General features: G+C 41.1%; 2 protein-coding genes across 4 annotated transcripts in view; one reads left to right on the top strand and one right to left on the bottom strand.

Annotated features, from left to right (window-relative positions):
- SLC22A3 (solute carrier family 22 member 3) overlaps window positions 1–817 on the top strand; it is a 35,328-nt gene extending 34,511 nt beyond the window's left edge. Inside the window, exon 11 of one of the 3 annotated variants that reach the window (XM_042450634.1) lies at window positions 600–817. In XM_042450634.1, coding sequence (XP_042306568.1) covers window positions 600–651 — 52 coding nt within the window. In that variant the 3' untranslated portion in view covers window positions 652–817. Of the gene's footprint in view, window positions 1–323; window positions 454–596 lie in introns of those variants that run through there. The other 2 variants (XM_042450626.1, XM_042450618.1) reach the window with 2 other exon arrangements.
- A 4,818-nt stretch (window positions 818–5,635) lies between these two features.
- Window positions 5,636–25,004, bottom strand: part of PLG (plasminogen) — a 50,269-nt gene continuing 30,900 nt past the window's right edge. Inside the window, exons 13-19 of the mRNA XM_042450605.1 lie at window positions 20,073–20,166; window positions 12,808–12,928; window positions 12,087–12,161; window positions 11,781–11,921; window positions 9,127–9,233; window positions 7,584–7,729; window positions 5,636–7,008 (exon numbers count right to left, since the gene is read on the bottom strand). Coding sequence (XP_042306539.1) covers window positions 6,847–7,008; window positions 7,584–7,729; window positions 9,127–9,233; window positions 11,781–11,921; window positions 12,087–12,161; window positions 12,808–12,928; window positions 20,073–20,166 — 846 coding nt within the window. The 3' untranslated portion in view covers window positions 5,636–6,846. The remainder of the gene's footprint in view (window positions 7,009–7,583; window positions 7,730–9,126; window positions 9,234–11,780; window positions 11,922–12,086; window positions 12,162–12,807; window positions 12,929–20,072; window positions 20,167–25,004) is intronic.

The following is a 25,004-nucleotide window of genomic DNA, read 5'->3' as shown; positions in this document are numbered from 1 at the left end:
TTCTTTCCCACCTCTCCTTGAGGCTTGAGGCAGGGTACATCATGTTAAAATGCAAAACATAATTAAAAACACATAAACCAATAATACAACTCATAATACAATTTGACACTGCTTTAATAGCCGTGGCTCAATGCTGTGGAATTCTGTGATTTGTATTATGTGAGATATTTAACCTTCTCTGTCAGAGAGGTCTGGTGCCACCCCCAACAAACTACAAATCCCATAGGATGGTGCCATGGCTGATAAAGTAGTATCAAATTGCATTAATTCCACAGTGTGGCAGCACTGTTCTGACATTCCTATCACTTTGCTTTCAATTTCAGACCAATAGAAGGCTCAAGAGGAAGAGTTTCACTGAGATTCTGGTTCAATAGGAAACTTCCCCCTAGTGCTACACCATAGGCCCATCTGGATTCTTGCAGCTGCTGTTTAATAAAACATGCACACAAATGCAAAAAAATTAGTGTAGTACATAATTTGTTCCTTAAGTCTCAAGTCTTATGATCTGAAAAGCCTTACGTTTCTGATGAAATCCAGTGTTGCTCCACAATTAAAACAAGTCTTTTGCTTATTATACTTTCTGTTTATCGCCACAGCAGCAGTAGACATTGTGGGAAAAACAAAAATCAAAATTCCAGCACCTATGTTTGATGTTTTGTCACGTGCTCTACAGACCATCCATAGTCACCTGGTTCTTGGTTTGATGTCCATCAGATGGCACCGTTATTGTACCAGATGGAGAAGATGGATCTGACTGTGTCATAATAAATATCCATAAACGCATCTCTTCAAAATATAAAGACATATAAAGACATTATTTTTCTATGACTTTGGAAGCATTATCTGGGCCTGTTGTGTGGACCTCTTGTAAAAGAGTAATCACTTCTTCTGAATAAGTTGTTTTGTCTGAGATGATTGCATATATCTGTCCTATCCAGTTAACACATATTTTCTTCAATTTGTGACAGCAATTGTTTATTGCTGAATTGTATACATAATCCAAAACTTTGTGAGAAAATCAGAATATTTGAAAAACCATTGAAACTATCCTGTGGAACTTAATCAGAATGGGGATAAACCTCCCACATTTTTCTTATTTTCAAAGTTTTGAAAAAAGTACCAGTGTGTCAACTGTTGGCCAGGGATTTAGGGTTGCAAGTCTTGGGTTATATGGTTTTGTCCTCACAACAACCTTAGTGGCTGGGTTAGACTGAGAAATTCTTTCCAGTCGAAGTCTGCAAGGTGACTTTCATGGCTGAATGGAGATTAGAATCCAATAATATTTTTACTGCACTATGCTGTTTCTACATGATAATGGCATTAAGATTAGAGACTGGCTGGCTCTGTGAATGCAACTGAGTACAGGTGTTTAGCCCAGCCTGCAGCCATGGAAATGAAAAATTTACAAATGATGTACAGTAGATACAATTAATATTTTACTTTACACTGTCTTTGCAGAAACAGCAATAATACCTTCACCCCCCCCCCCCCCAATATATCAGGCATTGGCTGATGCAGTGCTAGAGGCCAGGTAGAATATATATCTGTGAAAGTAAAAACACACTCTTCTACTCACAAGTTAGCATTACACCGTCTTCTGTAGCCCTTTATTGTCACCTATGGAGGAAGTTCATTGTTCTTGAAAGCTCCCTTTGAAAAGCTTGTTGTTGTATGCCTTCAAGTTGTCTCTGACTTATGGCAGTCTTAGGAGAACCTAACATGGTGTTTTCTTGGCAAGATTTGTTCAGAGGAGGTTTACCACTGCCTTTCCCTGAGACTGAGAGCATGTGTTTTACCCAAGATCACCCAGTGGATTTCCTTGCCAAGCTTGGAATTGAACCCTGCTCTCCAGAATCGTAGTCCAACACTCAAACCACTGCACATTTCTAGTGCAATCCTGCTTTTTCTAACTTTAAGCTTCACTGCATTGTTTATTGCAAGCAAGCTGTTGGAGTCTGATTGTCCAGCTCTCCTTCACTATGCTCCTAATGCTGATGCTCCTGAAAACCTTTCAGCTAGTCACAGAGGATGAGGGAAAAGGTGATGTTGGGCAGACATAAAAGCCTTTGTAAAAAAAGAGCTTCTTTGTCAGAGGCTTTGTGAACCAAGGTGTGCCTCTAGAGAGTTGTTTTGTTGTCTTGACTGTAATAGTTATTCTTTCCTGGAGTCTTAGAACTGTAAGTGTACCTAATCATTTCTTTAAGTAATATTCTTTCTTATTCAATATACAGTGTGTTTTGTTTTTTAAAATGTGTCAGTTGAGATGATGTGATAGCAGGATGATAGCTGGTTTGGGGATGGAACTTTAAACCTTTCCTGCCTTGCTGCAGTCCTGAGGAAAATTATTCACTGGAAAGTACTGTTTGTTTTGGGCAGAAATTCCTCACTTGTGTCAATGGGGATTTCCTTTCTTTTTTATATGAGAATTTTTTTTGGTAGTACCACAGCAGAGGAGTTTTCCCTTATACACTTGTTGTGATTCGAATAACTGTCACACACTCATACCCATGCCTCTAGCTGTTACCATGTGCGCATTGGTTTTGCATTCAAGAGAAAGTTGAGTTTAGCTGTACATCTGGCTTGGCCCTGAGACTCTATTTACTGCTGAAAAAGAAGAGACTGCCTTTCTCCACCCAGCAGCTGGAGCTGAGTTGGAAACTAACAGAATGGACTGTGAACCAGCACCTGCCGGAAGAGACCCTGCTGGCAAAACCTTGCTCTGTTCTGAGAAAGGCTCCAGTGTGCTCATCTTTAAAATAGAAGACATGACCAGAAGAACTGAAAGATTTTGGCTGCACTTTGAAACACATTTTCTGTGAGGATTGCAAGCATAGGCTGAGGCAGCTAGTAACTCTCATGCAAGTGGAAAGGAGACATTCATTATTCTGGATTCTACTCTGAATTTAAAAGAAATGAACCAAGGCACCACATTCTAGGGATAGAGTTCAGCCCTTTGGATAGCTGCTTTAAACTTCAGTCCAAAACCTAGAACAGAGTTGCCATCTCACTGACATGTGAAGTGCTAGCCAACAACCTGAGCATGCTTACCAGGAACCAAACTCTGTGGGATTTTCTTCTATGTAAAGTTGTTCTTGGTTGATCTGTTGGTTTCCTGAGTATTTCAGCATGTCTGAGTTAGAATGATGGTCAATTTTGGTGCTTTGTCGTGTTCCTTGGCTTGCAATACATATATTGGCTTCAATTCTGTTATCACCTACTTAACTATAAGTATTGTCTCCTGGATGAACCCTTTCTTCATTTACCAGACAACAGCCACTGCACGCAGGGAGGGGGAGTCTTTTCCCTGTGGATCAGAAAGCAGCTGAATTATATTTCCACCAATGTCTGTGGGCAATCTCCAGTGCAACATTCAGAAGTCAATAGTCACAATTCCCCCTTACACCATACTTATTCACAGGATGCAGGTTGGAACATCAATCTACTGATTCTCAGTTAATAGGGGAACAGACGGCTGTCACTCACAGCAGCTGCTGCACAGTAAGTGGAGTCTGAGGGACTTTCACAGCCCCCACATATTCTCTGAACTATTGAATATGAATCAGTCATGAATGCGTAATTCTAGGTCACACATTTCTAACTGCCTTAGTGAATTCCGACTGCTGTCTATTACCTGTGCCTATGGTATAGTTTATCTACTCAGAATGAACAAAATGAGTTTGCGAGAGCAATAGTATGTCTATATATAAATAATTTAAAGCTTCCTCTCTTCCAAGTACACTTGGCTCTCTGCATCCATGGATTCTGCATCCGTGGATTCAACCATCCACAGCTTGCCATTTTATAGAAGGAATGCAATTTTACTACACGGTTGCATATAATGGGACTTGGAACAGCCATGGATTTTGGTATCCATGGGGAGTCCTGGAACCAAACTTCAGTGGATAATGAGAGCAAGAAAGAAACAGCCTTTTGAGGAATATGTGTGACTGTGACTGTATCACTTATTCAGCTTTTTAAAAATGGACTCTAGAACAGAGTGAAGCATGTTGGATTGAAAAGATCAGACAGTCTGAGACAGCTCTGCCAAAGAGAGTATTTTTATGCCAATGCAGAGGTATATGCATGCAGTTAGAATTTATACATATTTGTCTTAATTTTACTTGTTAGTCTCAACTAAAGTAGGCCTGTTAAATACTTTATTGAATGTGAAGTCAACACATAAGCAAATTCCACTGTTTCAAAGGGTTTGTTGTATCTGGGAATGACAATAGGATTCAGGCCTTGGGTAATTTTGAAATAAATTGTATGGCACTAACTAATCTATGCATGTATAGTGGCATTTGAGACTTTCAAAATGGTGAGAATATAAACAGTGTGGTATAGATTGGGTCTGTCCTCTCAGCTCAGTTATTTGAAATAAGGAAGACAATCTATCCAGTCCCTAAGACAATCTATGCAGTCTATTATTTGTGAAAGAGTCTCTTCATATATAACTGTCAAGATGGACCACTAGAGTTATTCCTTTAGAGCAGTGCGGTTGAGTGTTGAGAAACAGTTTCTTGTTTAGATGAATCTCCTCTCCGCAGTTCATTGGCTAAGCAAAAATTGGAGCAGGAATGTCTCATTTCATAGTTATCCACTATACCACGTATTCTTAATCTCAGGTCTCTGAATTGTTTTGGGGTCCACAGATAATGTTCAATGGGCTAGTAAACTGGTTGCAAGAGTTATTTTCATATCTAGATTTCTTTCCCCACCTATCACAATGAAATGTCAGGTGAAATTTAATCTCCCCATGTATTCAATACAATTTTGGTTTTCTTCCAGATTAATCTATGTGACAAAAATATATTTTGATGCAATAAAAATAAATTATTTGTTTTGTTCATTTTTTAAGTTCATAGCTTTCATCAGATTCTCAGACAGATTCCAGACTTGGGAGGGGGGGGAGGATAACAACCACTCCACTCGTTCCCAAGCAATGGCAGCACTCCTTTTAGTTACAGTGGTACCCCGGGTTACGAATTTAATTCGTTCCGCCACCGCATTCGTAACCCGAAAATCTTCGTAAGCCGAAAAAGCCATAGGCGCTAATAGCGAAAGCCGCGATTTCGTGCGAAAAAGCGCCGAAAAGCACCAAAATTTTTTTCGTAACCCGAAATAACCTTCGTAACCCGGAACAGTTTTTTTCAATGGATTTTTTTCGTAACCCGGAAATTTCGTAAGGCGGCGCATTCGTATCCCGGGGTACCACTGTACTCAAGTTTAAGGGTCTGTGGAGTAATTACATTGTCTCCTGCCCCCAGTATTGTGTGTGTCAAGTAGCCCAGTCACTAGGTTTCCATGCATTCTGGAACTGCAATGATCAAGGGTGCAAAACATGCAGGAGCGACATAAATAAAGGTCCATGTGGGTATTGGAATCAGCCTGTCAGCACATCTGGCCTTGGAGATATGACCAGTGATGGGGCCTCATGGGGTACTCAGTGCATGAAGGATACCATGAATTATGGATCCAGGTGAGCATCCCACATATTTTGGAGTGGGTTCTGTTGGAAGAGGCTGCACGTTTTGAAAAATGGTATAGCATTTATATTTGCACCTGACTATTTCCCCCAAGTAAAGTAGATATATCTGTATCAGACTATAGGCTTGTCACAGTCTCATTTCACAAATGGCTTTAAAAATATTTTATTGTTATATGTGCCAATAAAAATCAATGCAACTACATCCAGCTTTTTCAAATATGTCTTGCAATTGTCACATCAATTTGAAGGGATTGCACTTCCTTGGGTACCTAATGTTTCCCATGCCAACACTAGCAAACATGTGACTAATAATGCCTTCTGAACATTCAAAAGTATTGCTTTTAAACTGTTTTCTAACTCAGTCATATTTCAATATGATAATTGGTATAACTGCATTTTAGTATTTTAAGATTTTGTTCTTTTTTTAAAATCCTCTGTCTGTTTTTATCTGTTTTACCTATTTTAATCTTATTGTGAATCATCTTGAGTTCCAGTCCTGGGAAAAACATGGTGAAATAAATACATTCTTAGATCAAAAGAGAAAACAAACCAACCAACAGCTAGTCCAGAACATACATTAAAAGGCATGCACCACTCTGCTGGAATCTAATAAGGGGGGGGGGGAGCTTAAATTTTAAATACACTGAAAATTAGGTGTATTTTAGCTGTGTCTGTTTTATTGTTTGTAAGACACCTTGAGTCCCAGACTGAGGAAAAAATCAGAATATAATAGTAACAACAATTCTAGTAGTTCATTAGAAAAAAACAACATATTTAACAAGAATGTATTTATTCAGTATGCTCTCAATTAAGCGGTGAACAGTATAAGTTCTAGGTAAGAAACAAGCTAGACACGACATGGGAGATTGACAAATAGGGTCTCTGCATTTTTAAAGGATTAATATTAACTGGGGTTGGTAATATTCAGATTCACACTGTGACACTGGTGGAATGGGGTAATTCCTTCCTCAGTTCCATATCCTCAATTAAAATTCCTTGTCCCTTGCCCCAACATCTGCAATTTACCCTATGGACCAAAACATATAGGTGCCTGGATGGCATTGTAATATTTTCCTGCATAGATACTGTTAATCATTTTAAAAGGTTGGCAGTTTTATCCATGGATGTCTCACATTAAATCTAGTTTGGCTTTTTGTTCAACAAGCTCTAAGACTTTTCAAATGAGAGAATTTGTAAGGGGATACAAAAAAAAGCCAATCTAGCTGTGTTGCTTACAGGATGCATATTTATATTTGTTTTACATTCAGGTGAATTATTTTATAACATTGCACTCTGAATTCCATTTTCTTTCTCTCACTTTCATTCTCTGTTATTTTTAACAAGAGGTTCCTAGAGAGCTAGTTTTCTTTCATTGTTCTTTCAATCCATGAAATAAACCTAGAAACTCGAACATACACCCCTGGTTTCATGGGCTGGGCACAGCCAAGACCCCAAGAGGTGACTCCTTGAAGGACGTATTTTCCTTGCTCTGTACAGACCAGAGGCCCTCCGCTGTCACCCTACAAAAGAAGGGAAAGGGAAATGAACAAAGGAGGACAACAAAAATAATGTAAACATATAATGATAAATATACATTTAGATATGGTTTATAACAGATCGTGCTAGATGAATTTTATTGCCTGAACACCTAGATGCAGATAATCAGACGGGACTTGCAGGTGGTGGGTAGGATGACATTAAAACACTCATGGGGAACTTTTGGCCCTTTTTTTTGGTCTAAAACTCTCATCAGATTCTATCCAACATGGCCAATGATAAAGGATAGTAGTGCAAAACATCTGGAATCTGGGAGGTCAAATGTTCCCACCTCTGCTTTAAAAGTGTCTTTGCATGCAAAATACAGGTGTTAAATATCCAGATACTGCCAGTTGAGGGGGGAGGTGATAATTAATGGGTTCAAGACAGACAACCAGGGAGGAATACAACTCTTTCCTATCCTTTGTCTTTCAGGAAAATGTCTCCCCTGAAGCTAGTATTTGCACTGGGAAGGAGAATCCCTCTTCAACACTAGTAACATCCAGATGTCAGTCACTTTGTGGCTTGAGCCAAACATGCCCTCACTAGTCACTCTTACCTGACAACTGTCAGTGCCACCATCAATATTACCAGCACAAAGTTCGGTGGTTCTGACTCTGCCATTCAGAAATTCAGGCCGATTACACACTTTATTTTCAATGACAGGGAAGCCGGTCTCTTTAAGAAAGCCATCTCCACCAGTTCCTGTGTAAGCAGAGGACAAGATGACAATGAAATGGAATGAACAGCTCCAGAACATTAAGATGGAAGCAGATTAATTTCCCTTCTTCTTGTTTCAGCTTGGCTTCAGCTTCAGTGCCACAGAAGATTTATTCACATGGGATTAAATAAGCCTAGTGATAACGTATTTTACTCTCTAGTCGAGTGAACTACCAGGGCCCACACATAATGATAAGTGGCAAATACAGTGGGCCTTTGTACCTGCTTTGATTTGGTTCCAGAACCTCTCATGGATACCAAAATCCATGGATGCTTAAGTCCCATTATATACAGTGGCATAATAAATTGATGCCCCTTATATAAATGACAAAATCAATGTTTGCTTTGGAATTTATATTATTTTTTAATATTTTCCAGCCATGGATAGTTGAATCCATGTATAAAAAATCTGTAGATACAAAGGGCCAACTGTATTATACAAAGCAGTGAAATTCCAGTAGTGCTATGTCAGTGAACTAATTCTACAGTGAGCTCTGTAGCTTTCTGGGTGGAAAACTGGTATCAACCATCAGAAATAATGTAATGAAATGGAATCACTTTTTCTGACTTTGCACAGGCAGCCCAAAATTACACTATAAAGGAGACCAGCTCTCAGCTCAAATGAGAAACTATATAGGGTTTGTTGCATGTAAGTTGTACCCAAAGAGTGGGGTTATAAATGTAAGAATTGGAGAAGAGTTCTAAAGATACTGTAGATTGCTAAAAAGACAAATAAAGGGAGCAAATCTAGTCTGAACTCTCCCTAGATGCCAAGATGACTAAACTGGGATTGCCGTACTTTGGCTGTATCATGAAAAGACATGACACACTAGGCAAGACAATAATGCTTTACAAGGTAGAAGGCAGCAGGAAAAAAGGAAGACCACATTACAAATGGATAGACTCAATCAAGGAACCCATGCCCCTGAATCTGCAAGACCTGAGCAGGGCTGTTGATGATAAGGTGACTTGAAGATCTCTCATTCATGGTGTCACCATACGTCAAAGTCAACTTGAAGGCAGCAGCAACAAATTGCTGGCCTGCTGTTTTTTGTCACTGTTGAGTTCCACAACTGCCACATAAGAGCTGTGGTGGGATAATATATACATATTCAGTGAGAAAATGGGGGAGGGGGGATTAGCAATGATAAGAATCGCGATATCCATTTAAAAAGGTTCTTTTGCCCAGAACTTTCTCATAAGGAACTGCATTATGCCAAGGTAAAAAATAAAATAAAATCAAAATAAAAAAATCAAAATTTCTCCACATGTAGATAAGACAAAATTGAAAAAGGTGAGGATACAAGGTGAAAATAAAAATGATAGAATGAGATATGCAAAATATTGCTTAGTAACATTGGATTCTTTGAATGGCCACTCACCTTTTGTTTCACCCCATCCAGTGACATAGCATTCTGATCCACCTGCAACCATTGAGTTGGCTGGAGGCAAACATGCTGGAATTACTTCATCAGTGATGAGTAGAGGGCTGAAAGAAACATTTCCAAGAAGTTTAACTCACTCTAGTTGTTCTGGTTATTTATTTACTTGATATCTCAGGAGCCAGCCTGGTGTAATAGCTAATGGAGTATAGTGGTTTGAATGCTGGACAAGGACTCTGGCATATCAGGGTGGGAATATTACTCAGTGATGGCATCCTACTAGGTGACCTTGGCTAGTCACATTCCCTCAGCCTAAGAGGGAGGCAGTGGCAAACCTTCTCTGAATAAATATTACCAAGAAAACCATGTAATAGGATTGCTTTAGGATCATGGGAAGTCAGAAACAACTTGAAGGCACATGGAAACAAAATCCCCCCTTTCTTCAAGAACTGGGACTCATGTTGGCTCACAATTTTTTTTAAAAAAAAATAGATACAACTAATGACACAAGCTATGATACTGAAAGTGAATTACACAAATGATATAATAAAAATGATAACTGAATTAAAAACAGTTGTAAAAGCACATCAGAAAAAATACAGCATTCTCTATTAATAATACTTTCATATGTTTTTTGAAATAATGAGGTGTTTCTACACACATAGCATTCTCCAATGCATCTCTCTCTATGTAACATCTGGCTATTTCTATGTAAGCAAAAACACTGATAGCTAAAATCAATAAAGTGATGCCCAATCGAAATGACTTCTCTTTAATTCTTACTTGCCTGTTCTGATACTAAACATGTTTACTTGAAAGTAACTCCTACTTCTGAAAAACAGACCTAAGATCAATGCTGCTTGAGTGAAGACATATGTAAGGTTTTTAGAGCAATGCAGTTGTTTCAGAAGCAACCCCACTGTGCTCTTTACAAACATACCTTTCCTTCTGTGAGCCCAAACTTTGAAAACCTGTTTGATAGGTTTTCATTGAAAGATAATTGTAGGGAGAACATGATTAGTGTGTCACCTCTGCAGAGCTTAGAAAGTAACTTTTCAGAAGCAGGAATCTAATGACATGCTGGAGTCATCTATAGCTGAGTAGTGGTATAATGATGCTCTGAGTTTCAAAGTATTATCCTACCACTGTTGTGTTAGTTATAGATACCTTCTGCATATTATTTCATTACTTCTTTTCAGAAGTCATTTCCTAAACTGTCTGTGAATTCAACACTTCCTCCCTCCAGAGCAATTCTGCAACAATTTTTTAAAAGGGAGGAAAGGTGAACAAAGACATGTGTTGTTTTAGAAATATAAATCTATCATTTTTATGGCTGTCCTTACTCCCAACAGTTTACAGTTCTGGTAGGAAACCATTTTGACCACACATTATTTTCACTTGCATTGTATTAGGAGCCTCAGCATACTACAAGAGATGCCAAATCATATTTGGTGCATCTATGTCACTGCTGAAGCCAGATCTGTAATTAGTCTGATTACTTCTAAACAGATGTATAACACAAAGATATCTTGCAGACTGATAGTTATTGCTTCAAAAAGTAACAGCCAAAATACAGAACGGGATGCAAGATGATTCATGAAATAAATTGTTTAAGTAGTATTATCAAATTTATCAAATTTGCAGATGACACCAAATTAGGAGCAGTAGCTAATACCTCAGAGGACAGGATCAAAATTCAAAATGACTTGAATAGACTAGAAAGCTGGACCAAAGCTAACAAAATGAAATTCAACACAGAGAAATATAAGGTACTGAACTTAGGGCAGAAAAATGAAATGCACAGATATAGGATGGGAGACACCTGGCTGAATGAAACTACATATGAAAGGGATCTAGGAGTCCAAGTAAACCATAAGTTGAACATGAGTCAACAGTGCGATGCAGCAGCTAAAAAGGCAAATGCAATTTTAGGCTGCATCAACAGAAATATAGTGTCTAGATCAAGTGAAGTAATAGTGCCACTCTATTTTGCTTTGGTCAGGCCCCACCTGGAATATTGTGTCCAGTTCTGGGCACCACAATTCAAAAAAGATGTTGAAAAACTGGGGCGTGTCCAAAGGAAGATGACTAAAATGGTGAAGGGTCTGGAAACCATGCCTTAAGAAGATGGAAAAGAGAAGGTTAAGAGGTGATATGATAGCCATGTTTACATATTTGAAGGGGTGTCATATTGAGGAGGGAGCAAGCTTGTTTTCTGCTGCTCCAGAGAACAGGACCCAGAACAATGGATGCAAGCTCCAGGAAAAGAGATTCCACCACAGCATTAGGAGGAACTTTGTGACAGTAAGGGCTGTTTGACAGTGGAACAAACTCCCTCGGAGTGTAGTGGAGTCTCCTTCCCTGGAGGTCTTTAAACAGAAGCTGGATGGCCATCTGTCAGGGATGTTTTGATGGAGGATTCCTGCACGGCAAGAGGTTGGAATGGATGGCCCTTGTGGTCTCTTCCAACTCTATGATTCTATTATGTTTATCACAGTTTAAAAAGAGAGAAATATGAATGATCAAACTGACACAACCACACACTAACATTTCACCACCACAGAACAAAGCCACCTCAGCTGTTATCACATCACAATGTTGAAATATAAACTGGGCAGATTATTGGAAGTTAAAAAGAATGACCCAAAGGATACCTGCTCAGTTTCAGCAAGGCAATGTCTGCTCCACTTGGTTCTTTGAAAAGTCTCAGAACATTTCGATGTTGTGCAGAGCGCTCTGAAGCCCTCTCTGTGTGCAGTCCAGCTACCACTTTGTAAGAAGAAGGCCTTGATGACCTGAAAGGGAGAGATTTATTATGCAAGAGTATCTGGAGGTAACCAGGATTCAGACCTATTAATCACAGCTGACAAGGGCAGAATACTCTGAAAATTCACATGGAAACGGAAAGCTTGAGGCTGTTAATCTTCCATATTGACCACCTACTGTTAGAAAAAGCTTACCGTTCTATGCAGTGAGTTGCTGTCAGAACCCACTGTGGATCTATCAAAGTGCCTCCACAGAAGTGCATATTGAAACTGAAAGAAAAGAAGGAAATTGATACCTTAGTTTTGTAATAAGCTGTTCATTTTTCATAGTATCAAGGCTTCACTCTCTTACACTGACCAGCATTATGCGGAGGCAATTACAGCTCCCATCTTGAATTTGCTTTATTTAAATAAGATGTCTCTGTTTTCCAGAGCAGTACTTCTCAGAGTCTCTGATCTGGGGTGGGGGTGGGGAGAGGAAACTGACATTTCCCCTCTTCATACACCAGGGATCAATACAATTTTTTTACCCATTAGCTACAACACTTTCCTTCTTTGCTAGAAACATGATATGGACTGGCCACTGATGGCTCGCAGACTGACACTGGTCTTCAGACCATCACTTTGAGTAGTCATGTTCCACAGCATCCTGACGCTACAATCCTTTGCATGGATTAAGGCAAATCACTTTAAGAAAAATAGCCACATTGAGAGAGAGTTTTCTTAAAAGCATGAAAGCTTTTAAATATGTCTGCCATTAAACCATCACAAGATTCAGTTGGTTTTGATGCATAGAAAATACACAGCCAGCTACCCCTCTGGAATCTGTAGTCCCCCTAAATACATGCCTGCTATTCTCTAATCCACTCCTCCTCCACCCTCACCCATAGAAAAACTCTTGAGAGATACTCCATACCTTGTCCGGAGACTGATCTGCCAGGGCCAAGAATGGGGATTTGAAACACACCCACCAACTATCCTTCCAAAACACAGAAGTGGTTTATGTTTGGCTTTCCCACATTCGTATTCAGGAGGAGCTTTAAAATGAAGGGGAGAAACATGGGAATTAAAGTAAAATGTCAGCACTATAAACATCTTAAGGACAGGAGCAGTTCATTTCTGTGCAATTACAGTGGACTCTTGTTATACGCTGGGGTTTGGTTCCAAGCTCTCCCGTGGATAAAAAAATCCATGGATGTTTAAGTTCCACTAAATATGACATAGCAAAATGGTGTCCCTTATAAAAATGGAAAATCAAGGTTTGATATTTGAAATCTATACTTTTTAAAAACATTTTCAAACCGTAGAAGCTGGAATCTGTGTATAAAAAAATCCGTGTATAAGAAGGACTCACTGTATGTAACTATGAAAACCGTTCAGCAAAATTCTCCATTCAGCACTTCTAAATTACTCCATCCCCACCAACCTTTAGCTTGCTGAGTGAATTACAATAATAATAATCCAGTGTAACCACTGTTGTCTCTGCCTAGTTTTGGGCCTAGTCTGATTGTCATGTGTATCCACTAGTGATGTAGTGGTGCCAGGGATTACACAATGAAGTTGCTGGCATTTTTTGAATAAAAGAAATGATGATGCCAGATGCCATCACCCTCAGGTTTTCCTGATCCCTCTGAGCTAAGCTGCAAACCACACAGCTGCAAGTGTCAGCTGAGAGAGCAGAGAATGGATTTTCCCAGCAACAATATGTTGTGAGCTATTCTTGTTGTAGTGCAGAATATTTTGATAACACCAGGGGTGACATCCTATCAGTGACAGAGGACACATCCAGACCAATGAAAAACTGAAAGACCCAGATTTTGTTCCTGCTCTTTCTGAATTTATTTTTTTTCAGCTTCCAGTACAGAGCCTTTTTATACCAGCTTAACTGAATGGCTTACCTGAACTTCACATATGTTAAGGGTGTATACAGCTAAATGGAAATTTAACAATGAATTGTGTTACAATAACACATATATATAAAAGATCTATATGGCTTGGCTGAAGCTGGCAAGTGGCTGGTCCAAAACCTGTTTTGAAATGCAATATTGACTAGTGGTCTTGGTCAGAGTAATTTCTTAAGTAGTCTCTGTGACAAACAATACAAATGACTCTGACATATATCCCTATAAATACCATATAATTTTTTAATAAATTACTTATGGTACATATTACACTGACTATAAAATAAAACTGGAATGATACCAAGAGAGTAAGATCTGCAGTATTCCCTTGAAACAGTGAAATTCCTCCAACAATACTAGAGTAATATGTGTAAAATAACAATAACAAACTTTAGAACATTAACAGCAAACTTACATAATTAAATCATAAAGAAAAGGGAACTGTGAAGACTCTTACCCACTGGCAATTCACTTCCAACAATACATCCAACAATGATCCATGTTGGAAAAGAAGTATAAACCTGTTTGAAGCACCCAGAAAATTTATACTGTTGATTCACTACCAACATCACTAAAACAAGGAAATTGGTACACCTCCTTATTATAATAGAAGCTCCAACATTTACTAAGAAAGGAGAGAAATCTGGAAGAGCAGTAAACTCTTAAAGCTCTGATTTAGACTTGCACTACTTAGCAGTAGGTAGGTGCAAAATTAAAATAGGCTAAACTTCTTCAGGCCACAGATAGGCTTTTAGTGGCTCATTTTCCAAGTAAAGGTATAATTAATGATTGAACTATTTTGCAAATAAGCCATATTATAAAAAAGGAAATTTTCAGTTAATATTAATTAAATGCACTTATTACTTAAAGATTTTTATTTATCATAAAATCAAATTAATGTTTTAAAAATTGCTTTGCTAAGTTTAATACACTTTTAAGGGTTTCTTACTGTTTAAAACATTTAGTTAATGGGACATATTACACTTCTTGTCAGCAATCAATTTATTGTACTCTGGAATCATGTCTGAAATTGATGTTTTCAAAATATCTTGCAAGAGTTCAAGATATTTTCTCCTCTCCTCTTCTTTCTTTCTTTTCTTTTCTTTCTTTCTTGCGCGCGGGGGGGGGGGGGGACCATTGTCCCTTCCTCCTCCTCTGCCACCCGGAATGAAAAGAACAGTGCATTCCATTTCTGTGTACAACCTCATTTCTTCCCTCTTCTGAGCTGAGGCCAATTGCTCCTTCACCGTCTGAATTGCCTTTCCCCTGACCTTTCTAACTAATAAGCGGTAGCAGGGTCCCTCCCAGGGTTAGACAGCTGCCAAGAAGGGAAAGACATGGAACTGTGTCGTCGGACCATTATAATCCACCTGCAAAATCTTGCCTCTTGTCACCAGGGAGCCCTGGTGGCCCAGTGGTTAAATGCCTGTGCTGCAGCCACAAGGTTGTGAGTTTGTGAGTTCGATCCCAGCAGCTCCAAGGTCCACTCAGCCTTGCATCCTTCTGAGGTCGTTAAAATGAGTACCCAGCTTGTTGGGGGCAATTAGCATACACATTGTAAACTGTTTAGGGAGTGCTTATCCCTATTTCACTGACATGTCGTATAGAAATGTACTTGCTATTGCTGTTACTATCTGGTCTTGAATTTGGAATGAAGACCAATTACTTTTACCAAATATCTCCTCCATGTGGAAACAAACAAGAGAGAGAGAGAGGGGGGGGGGGAGAGAGAATTGTTGGGACTCTCCTTGTGGGCATAGCTATGATGTCTGTCATCATAAGTGCCTGCGCTCCAAAATTTAGCACTATCTCAGTGACGGCCACACAGTGTTCCGAGTCAGCTAGTCCAGGTTTAGAAGTAGACTGAGCAGATGGAGAATGTTGACTGTGGAAAGTTGGCCTGCAGCAATAAACTGCCAGTTTATTCTTCTTTGGAATTACTATGGTAGCTCTTTCAACCTTATTTACTATAGACTAGGCAGGGGATAGAAAGATTATGAGATCAATATCACTGCACAATGCAAGAGTTCAGTTCTAGTAAACCGAAATAAAATTAAATATATTAAAGGTAATCCTGCAAGCATTGCATGCATACACTGCTCTGTATGTGCTGTGAACTATTCATATTTATTTCTAAATAAATCCCAAAGCATTTATGCCTACATAAATGTACATAGGGCTGAAACCTTAATCCAACATTCCGTATAGGACCCACTTGTAGCTGGATTACAACTTCTATCAAACCTAGTCACTGATCATACTGGTAGACGACTGATGGGACTTACAATCTAATGACATCTGCCATTCCATATTGGGGAAAGCTATCTTAGGTCTAAAACACACTACAAAAATTATCCAGTTTGAGACTGCTTTAACTGCCCTGGCTCAGTGCTAGGGAAACCTGGGAATTGTAGTTTATTGTGGTACCAGAGCTCTCTAACAGAGAAGGCTAAATGTCTCACAAAACTAGAGTTCCTAGAACTCCTTAGCATTGAGATAGGGAAATTAAAGCAGTCTCAAACTGGATTATTTCTGCAGTGTATTTTGGACCTTAGTCTTTTAAAGGGGTAAAGAGATTGGATATTTATTACATAAATTTCTGTTGTTTAGATAAGTCTAGTTCATATTGTCAAAGCAACGTATGGACTGACAAGTCTGCACAGATGGATAAAGACATTGTAGAATATCACTGTTGAAATGACTGGCAAACACAGTTATTTTGAGCCCAAACAGACAGGCCAAAATAAAGCTGCTTCGGGCCACTTTGGAAGTATGCTGTTTAAATGACACATGCGTCCTAAGAGGCCAGAAGCCACGCCAAAGCCATGCTCCAGTCCTAAGGACTGAAGCACAGCTTTGGCACAGCTTCTGGCCTCTTAAGATGCTTTTGTCATTTAAACAGCATACAGTCCGCATACAGTCCCCCTTTCCCTTATGCGGGGATCCGTTCCGGACCACCTGTGTAAAGGAAAAAACGCGGTTGCTCAAGCCCCATTCAAATGAATGGGGCTCGTGCCCATGGAGGCGTGGCAGCGGTGCACACCATTGTTTCCTTCTTGATTGAGCCTGTACTGCAGCCATTCACTCAAAACCACAAGGTTGCAAGTTCAAGACCAGCAAAAGGGCCCAAGCTCGACTCAGGCTTGCATCCTTCCGAGGTTGCTAAAATGAGTACCCAGACTATTGGGGGCAAATTAGCTTACTTGCTAATTAGCTTACAGCGCGCCCGTGCCATACGCAGGCGTGCCATATGCGGCCTTGAGCATATGCGCTCAAGCCGCGGGGCGCGCACGGGGCGGAAGGGGCAGCGCGTCCCATTCAATTGAATGGGCATGCGTGCCCGCGCCGCCGCGCCACCATGCACGAGCCCCATTGTTTCCAATGAGGTTCGAGCATAAGCGGAATTCGCCTTACCTGGAGGGATCCGGAACGGATCCCCCGCATAAGGCGAGGACGGACTGTACTTGCTGTTCACCGCTATGATCTTTGGAATAGCGGTATATAAATAAAACAAATAATAATAATAATAATAATAATAATATATTTATTTATTTATACCACACTTGTATGATGTTGACCCTGTTATTCACATTTTTGTTCTGTTAAATTTCCTTCCTTCATACAGAAAATCAGTATCATTTGTTCTCATGTTCTCTATTTGATATTATTCTTTTCATAGTGATAGTTGCTCAGGCACTTATACAAGTGGCTGAGGTGTCCTATCTTGCCACATACTACCACCTTCCCTCTCTCCTCCCCCCATGCTTCTTTTATCTCACAAAGACATCATGGTTCTTTGCAAACATGGACCAATGGCTCCTTTTCACCACAAGATGGAGCAACGCATTGCCAGCTACTCTGCATACCTTGTACAGAATACAAATTATTCCGCCTGATCATGCATCAGAATGTAGAGTAAAACTGCAGTCATTCATGAGTTCTTCCCATGAATGAATAACAAGAGTGAGTATGCTAGACACATGGCACTGTGAGATAAGGGAAGGAGCAAAAGTAGAACTACAGCATGTCACTTTGTTTTTGCAAGAAACGTTGGTGTGATAATGTCCATAGAGTCCATTGAGAACAATGAATGCAATCTCTTCACCAAGTTCTCTTCAAGCTTTAGTGCTTGTTGCCAAGAAGAATTTGGCCTACATTTATTCAGAGTCAAATAATATATTGATGAATCCATAACTTTGCTTATAGGAGAGAAAAGGGGTTGTCCAGAATTCTGTTGCTAACAGACACATAATAGCCTGGGTTTATGCCCATGCAGATCATTTTATGGGAAGAGTGGAAGGTGTTCACAATCTCCCCCCAAAAGTAAGTCAGTGCCACAGTGAGGGAGTATGCCCCCCACAACTTCATGTTGGCTGGGGAGAAAGAAAAGTGTCAGATCAAGAGGAGTCTGCATTTGGGCAGGAGGTGGATGAAATGAAATGTTGCTTTCTGAGATGGCCGCCAAGTATACATGTAATTGGTGGGGATCTGAGAAAGTCATCTTTCCGTGTTGCCAACCTATAAAATTGCAGTTGGCCAATGTTCCAGTGACCCCCCCCCCCCCCGCAATCCTCCCCCAAACACTGCAGTTCTATAGCATGTGTGCTTGCCTTCCTCTTGACTGGAGGTCAGCCCAGCACAACTGCATGGACAGAGTGTTATGCTCCACCCATGTGAATGGAGGATCTTGGCCAATTGTGGGTGTATGTGTGCCTGCTTTGGGAAGTGACCTACTATAGGAAGTAGTTTGCTACATGTATAGCTCTGACAATTACAGAGGCTGGAATTATAACCTACCGTGATCTACAGAAACAGCCACAGTGGCTGCAGTACCTTTCAACAAAGTGATCCAAAGTTATGTGACTAATACCACACGTCAGACAGGGAGTCAGAGGAGAGGGAGGAATTTAGCAGATAGTTCATATCTACATCCCTATGATACCACAATGGGCATCTTCTTATGGTATAAATATTTTTAGACCATTTGTTTGGTGAGTTTTTAATCTCAGCAATTGTCTTTATGCTTGCATGGTTTTATGTAAAATATATATATATTTTTATTTTGGTTTGTTTTTTTATTTTTTAAAAAAATAAAATTATTTTTTTATTCAAACATTTAACTACAACAAGAAGAATATAAGCCAAACAGCCAAAACTGCCATGGGAGAGCTGCAGTGGTACAACAGCAAGTCCAGGAGGGTTTGAATATTAATTAGTAGCACTTTTATGCTATGCTCTGTCATATAGATTCTGGCCCTTCTGTGAATTGATCATAAGAGGGGTACTGCCATATATTACTAGCCACTATAAAAGTAATAGTAACCCTGCCAGAATTCTCCCTATGCCTGGAATGGAAGTTTTAAAACACTTGAAATGGATCAACCCAAAGGTTGAATGTAGCTTGTGGTGCCTTTGGCTCCTGCCTTCAACTCTTCACCTCAGCCCTGTACCACATTTCTCAACCCCTTGTGACAATCAGGTTTAGATAAAATACCTCCCATTTTCATGAGTAGGACCCCACCAACCACACTGGGAAGAGGCATTTCTGATGTGAAGAGAAACTGGCAGAAAAGGAGAAGAAGAAGAAAGAGTGAGTAAAAAAAAAAAGTAAGAGAAAGAAAAGAAGATCACAGAAAGTAACAGGATGGCATATTGCTAGCTCTGGCTTACCTACTATTGTCTGGACCTACGGTACTTACCGTTTACTCTAGCCTGGGATGGGCAACTGTGGAGAGAGCAGAGGACACTTCTTTTGCCCCTACACCTCCCAATGGTTTCACTTTGCTTTCATTTTTGGTTGATTTTTGCACTTTTTGTTTTTTAGGTTTGGAGGTATGCAGGGGCTTGGGAATGGTGCAAAACCACTGCATTTTATGACAGTTTTTGTCTTTGAGTGGGTTTCTGGGGCAGGGGAGAGATCACCTGAAGACATTTTTGAAATTTCTTGTTTAATTGTTTTTTTTTAAATAAAGCTTATATCTGTATTTTATTTTAAATGTTTATAACCTACAGTGTGTCCTGAGTCAGGTGGGGGAATGAATAAGTAAGTAAGTAATTAAGTATGTAAGTGGGATGGTAGTTTTTCAAGGCTTCCAATTCAGACCCCCATGGATTGAATTTTGTCGGCATCTGCTCAAGGCCCAGTGCCCAATGTTCTGGTCTCATCCACTCTAACTCTGGCCCTGTGTCTCTCCTTTGAGAAATTTCCTCCAAGGGAATATGGCCGTCAACATAAAAAAGATTCTGCACTCCTGTGATAAATTTTGACATGCATACTTACGGCACTGTGAGACATCACAATATTCCCATGCTGTCTTTGGGTCTGTGGTATAACACCAGGGACCATTAATATCTCCATCAGGATTTCTGCAGTACTATAGAAAAACAGAATAAGAAATATCTTTAATCATGGAACAAAACAAGCCACAATCTCTGTGGGTTCATAAATGGGATAAGCTTATTTAACCTTGTTACAGCTATGTGCCTTAGAGAACCTTATCGCATGGAGAAAAAGACCCGAATAGATTCAGGATTGCAAATTCAAACGTGGGTATTACCACACGTAAAATTACCACTACTGCCACCAGGCGACTACAACCCGGGTCCCAGCTGCACTCAGCTGGCCTCTTTGCAAAAACAGAAAGCTCCAATTTTTGGAAAGCGGCCAGCTGGGATCCAGACTGGAGTTGCCTAGCAGCAGCAGCAGCAACAATTTTAAGTGTGCTAATACCTGCTTTTGAATTTGCAATCATGAATCTATTTCAGGTCTTTTTCTCCATGCGATAAGGTTCTTAAAGCCTTTTTTTTTTACTTATGGTAATCCTAAAGCAAATGTATCACAGGATTTTCTTGGCAAAATTCATTCAGAGGATGTTTGCCAGTGCCTTCCCCTTGAATACTACACTACACTGTTATACTATAACTCCACTTTTTCTGCTATGGTTGCCTGCTGTGTCATTTTGGGTTTATAGATCAATGAAACCTAAGAGCTCTCTGGTTGAGAATTCTAAATGCCCCTCCCTAAATTGCAAGATTTCATAGGAGGCAGCCAGAGCAGTAAAAGTAAAATAATAACACTATAACAGTGTAGTTCAGTATTGATTAGGCTGAGAATGTGTGATTTGCCCACATCAACCAGTGGGTTTCCATGGCCAAGTGAGATTTGAACCCTGGTCTCCAGAGTCCTAATCCAACACTCAAACCACTACAGCATGCTGGCTTTCAATTAACTTTACCTTCTTTATTATTTTTTAACTACCCAAAATAAAACGTTTTACAGAACTTTAAGAACATACAGAAATTCTGAAAACATAACTATGAAAATACAATTTGCCCTCTATATCCAGATTATTTATAGCCAGATTACTATGCCATTGTATTTAATGGGACTGGAGCATCCATGTATTTTGTTATCCACGTAAGGTCCTGGAACCAAACCCCAAAGGATATCAAGGACCTATTGTAGTAGAAAAGTTGTGCCCCAGCTGTACACCACTGATTAGCTGCTTAGGTCTAGCTCAGACACACAGTTAACTTTCTAGAAACCATGAGTTGCAGACTGAGCCATGTGATGTTTCCTCATCCTGCCCCCCTTTCTGTGAGTCCTCTTTTTTTTGTTGATCACATTAACTACAACTTAGGTCTAATTGCACTGCAGAATTAATGCAGTTTGACAACACTTTAACTGCCATGTGGACTCTTATTCAACCTATGCACTCCTGGGTTTTGTAGTTTGTTGTGGCACCAGAGCACGCTGATTAAAAAAAGCTAAACATCTCACAAAACTACAAATGCCACAGTTCCATAGCACTGAGCCACAGTAAGTGGTGTCAAACTGCATTATTTCTGCAGTGCAGATTAGACCCTAGTTTTATATGTGCACTATCCACAGTTTGCTCTTCACCTGTCTCCTGTGCAACAAAGTGGAATAAAAACACCTCTCAGTACTTGATTTTCAACTCTTAAAAAATGAATGTACTGATAATCAAATACAGAGTATATAAAGCAAATATAATGAATGAATGAATGAATCTTTATTTGTATACCGCTATTCCAATGATCACAGCGGTTTACAATCAGTTAAAATATGATACAGCAAATCCAATAAAAGAAATCCCCCCACATTAAGCAATAAAATACAACAATAAAAATATCCATCATTCAATCACCTTTTAAAACCATTAAAACTAATAACAGCAATAACCCCAAAGACATCCATTACAATTACAACAGCATAAAGGAGAAGAGTGGAATTAAGGGACATGGGGGAAAGCAAGGCGGAAAAAATGAGTCTTTAGGTTTTTTCTAAAAGACTCTAGGGAGGGGGCTGAGCGGAGCTCAACAGGGAGAGAGTTCCAAGCCTGCGGGGCCGAAGCAGAAAAAGCCCTATGTGCAGACATCACATATTTCGTGTCAGGAACTCTCAAAAGCTGTTTCCCACCCGACCGGAGAGTGCGGGGCGGATTGTATGGGGAGAGGCGGTCCTCCAAGTACCCTGGGCCCAAGCCATTTAGGGCTTTATAGGTTATAACCAACACCTTGTATTGCGCCCGGAAGCCAATTGGCAGCCAGTGTAGGTCCTCCAGTACCGGTGTTATATGACTGGCTCTGGAGGTACCCGTAACCAGTCTAGCCGCCATGTTCTGAACCAATTGAAGCTTCCGAGTTTGGTACAAGGGTTGCCCCATGTAGAGCGCATTACAGAAATCGAGTCGAGAGGTTACCAGTGCATGTACCACTGTTTCAAGGTCCCCCCCCGGCCCAGGTAGGGTCGCAGCTGGCGTATCAGCCGAAGCTGATAACAGGCGCCTCTGACTGTCGCATCCACCTGAGAGGTTAAGTGGAGCGACGAGTCCAGAAGCACCCCCAGACTATGAACAGTGTCCTTTACAGGGAGCGTGACCCCGTTCAGGACAGGTGGAAAAATTTCCATCCTTGGGCCAGGGGAACCTATCACCAGTACTTCCGTTTTCTCTGGATTCAGGCTGAGTCTGTTTTCCCTCATCCAGCCCATTACTGATTCCAAGCAGGCGTTGAGCGGAGAGATGCCATCCCTAGTCACTGCATCAGTCGGGGACACAGAGAAGACTATTTGGGTGTCATCAGCGTACTGATAACACCGCGCCCCGTGTCTCCGGATGATCTCTCCCAGCGGCTTCATGTAAATGTTAAATAGCATAGGGGACAAAATCGCTCCCTGAGGGACCCCAGATGTGAGGGCCCTCTTATCGGAGCGACAGTCCCCCAGCTCCACCATCTGGAATCTACCCGAGAGGTAGGAACGGAACCACTGTAGAGCAGTGGCCCCGATACCCAACTCCCCCAGGCGCTCCAGAAGGATACCATGGTCGATGGTATCGAAGGCCGCAGAGATGTCCAAGAGCACTAACAGGGACACGCTACCCCTGTCCATGCCCAGACAGAGATCATCGACTAAGGCGACCATGGCAGTCTCAACCCCATAGCCCACCCGGAAGCCAGTTTGAAATGGGTCCAGATAATCCGTATCCTCCAAGACCCTCTGCAGCTGGGAGGCAACCGCCCTCTCGATCACCTTCCCTAAGAATGGCAGCAGTGACACAGGCCGATAATTATTTCGAATTAGGGGATCAAGGGAGGGCTTCTTTAATAAAGGTTTTACAATGGCTGTCTTTAAATTAGATGGAAAACGGCCCTCCCTGAATGATGAATTAACAATACGACGCAACATTTCTGTTGATACCGTTCCCCCTTGGACTACCAGCCATGAAGGACAGGGATCGAGAGAGCAGGTCATCTTCCTAACGCTGCCAAGGATCCTGTCCACATCCTCGGTACTAACAGACTCAAACTGATCCAGTATAACTGAGTCCACGGAAGCTCTGGACGCCTCTACTCTCGATTCTGAACCAATAACAACGTCAAGATCAGCCCTTAGCCGAGAGATTTTATCCGCGAAGAAGTTGTTAAACTCGTTGCAGCAGGCTTTAGATGGCTCCAATAGTGGGTTCGGGGGGGGGGGAGCCAGTTGGGTAAGCTCTCTCACCACCCTGAACAGCTCTGCTGGACGCGACTCCGCGGACGCAATTCATGCAGCATAGAACGAATTCTTAGCTGCACCAATTGCCACTCCGTAGGCCTTCAAAAGAGACTCTAGGAGTGTCTTGTCAGATAAGTGCTGGTGTTTCCGCCATTTACGCTCTAGTCGTTGCGCAGTCCGCTTCCTTGCCCTGAGATCTTCCGTATACCAGGGCTTTTTATTGGAAGCAGGCCGGAAAGGACACTTGGGAGTGATACTGTATATAGCCCTGGAGAGATCAATATCCCAGGTGTTGGTCAGGGCATCAACAGAATCGCCGTCAGTTCCAACCAGGTAGCCCTCTAAGGCTTCCTGGAACCTTTTGGGTTCCATCAGCCTTCGAGGGTGGACCATTCTAATAGGTCCGCCACCCCCGGGGGGGGATCTGGGTTGTCACCTTGATACTAGCCTCGACCAGAAAATGATCCGTCCATGACAGGGCAGAGATATTCATTACCTCTGCCCACAGAGACTCCATGTCCGTACAGAAAACAACATCTAGTGTATTACCAACAGAATGCATGGGCCCTGAGACCAGTTGGGACAGGCCCATGGCCTGAGCCGCACCAGTTAGAGCATGACTAGCCTCGAAGGGGATGTTGAGGTCCCCCAGGACAAGAAGCCTAGGGGACTCCAGCACCAGCTCCGAGACCAGCTGTGTCAGCTCGGCCAGGGAGTCTGTTAGCGCACGGGGTGGCCTGTAGACTAACAGAATCCCTAAACTGTCCCTAGCCTTCAGGGTCAGGTAAATACACTCAATGTAATTAGTATGTCGTACATGGTTCCTGGTCAAGGAGAAGGTGTTTTTATAGATCAAGGCAACTCCACCCCCCCCCCGCCCATTTACCCTGATCTGGTCCTTAACCAAGTACCCGGCAGGGAGGGCCTGTGCCCACACCGCTTCACTCTCAGGCCCAAGCCAGGTCTCGGTAATGCAAGCCAGGTCGCAGTTCTTATCTTCCACAAGATCGTATATTATGTGGGTCTTATTCCTAACAGACCTGGCATTGCATAGGAGCAGAGACAGGGTTTGTGGTACAGTTGGACTGACCCACAGGCCTCTTTGGCTAGAAGAGTGGATGGAAGGAGAGATAGATATTACGCATCGATCCCGCCTTCCTTTGCGATATGTCTCCACCCTCCTACCGCTATATC

Source organism: Sceloporus undulatus, chromosome 1 (assembly GCF_019175285.1).
Source record: "Sceloporus undulatus isolate JIND9_A2432 ecotype Alabama chromosome 1, SceUnd_v1.1, whole genome shotgun sequence".
NCBI classification, from domain to species: domain Eukaryota; kingdom Metazoa; phylum Chordata; class Lepidosauria; order Squamata; family Phrynosomatidae; genus Sceloporus; species Sceloporus undulatus.
Note: the sequence above shows the minus strand (reverse complement) of the source record. Positions and strands in the feature narration are given on the sequence as shown.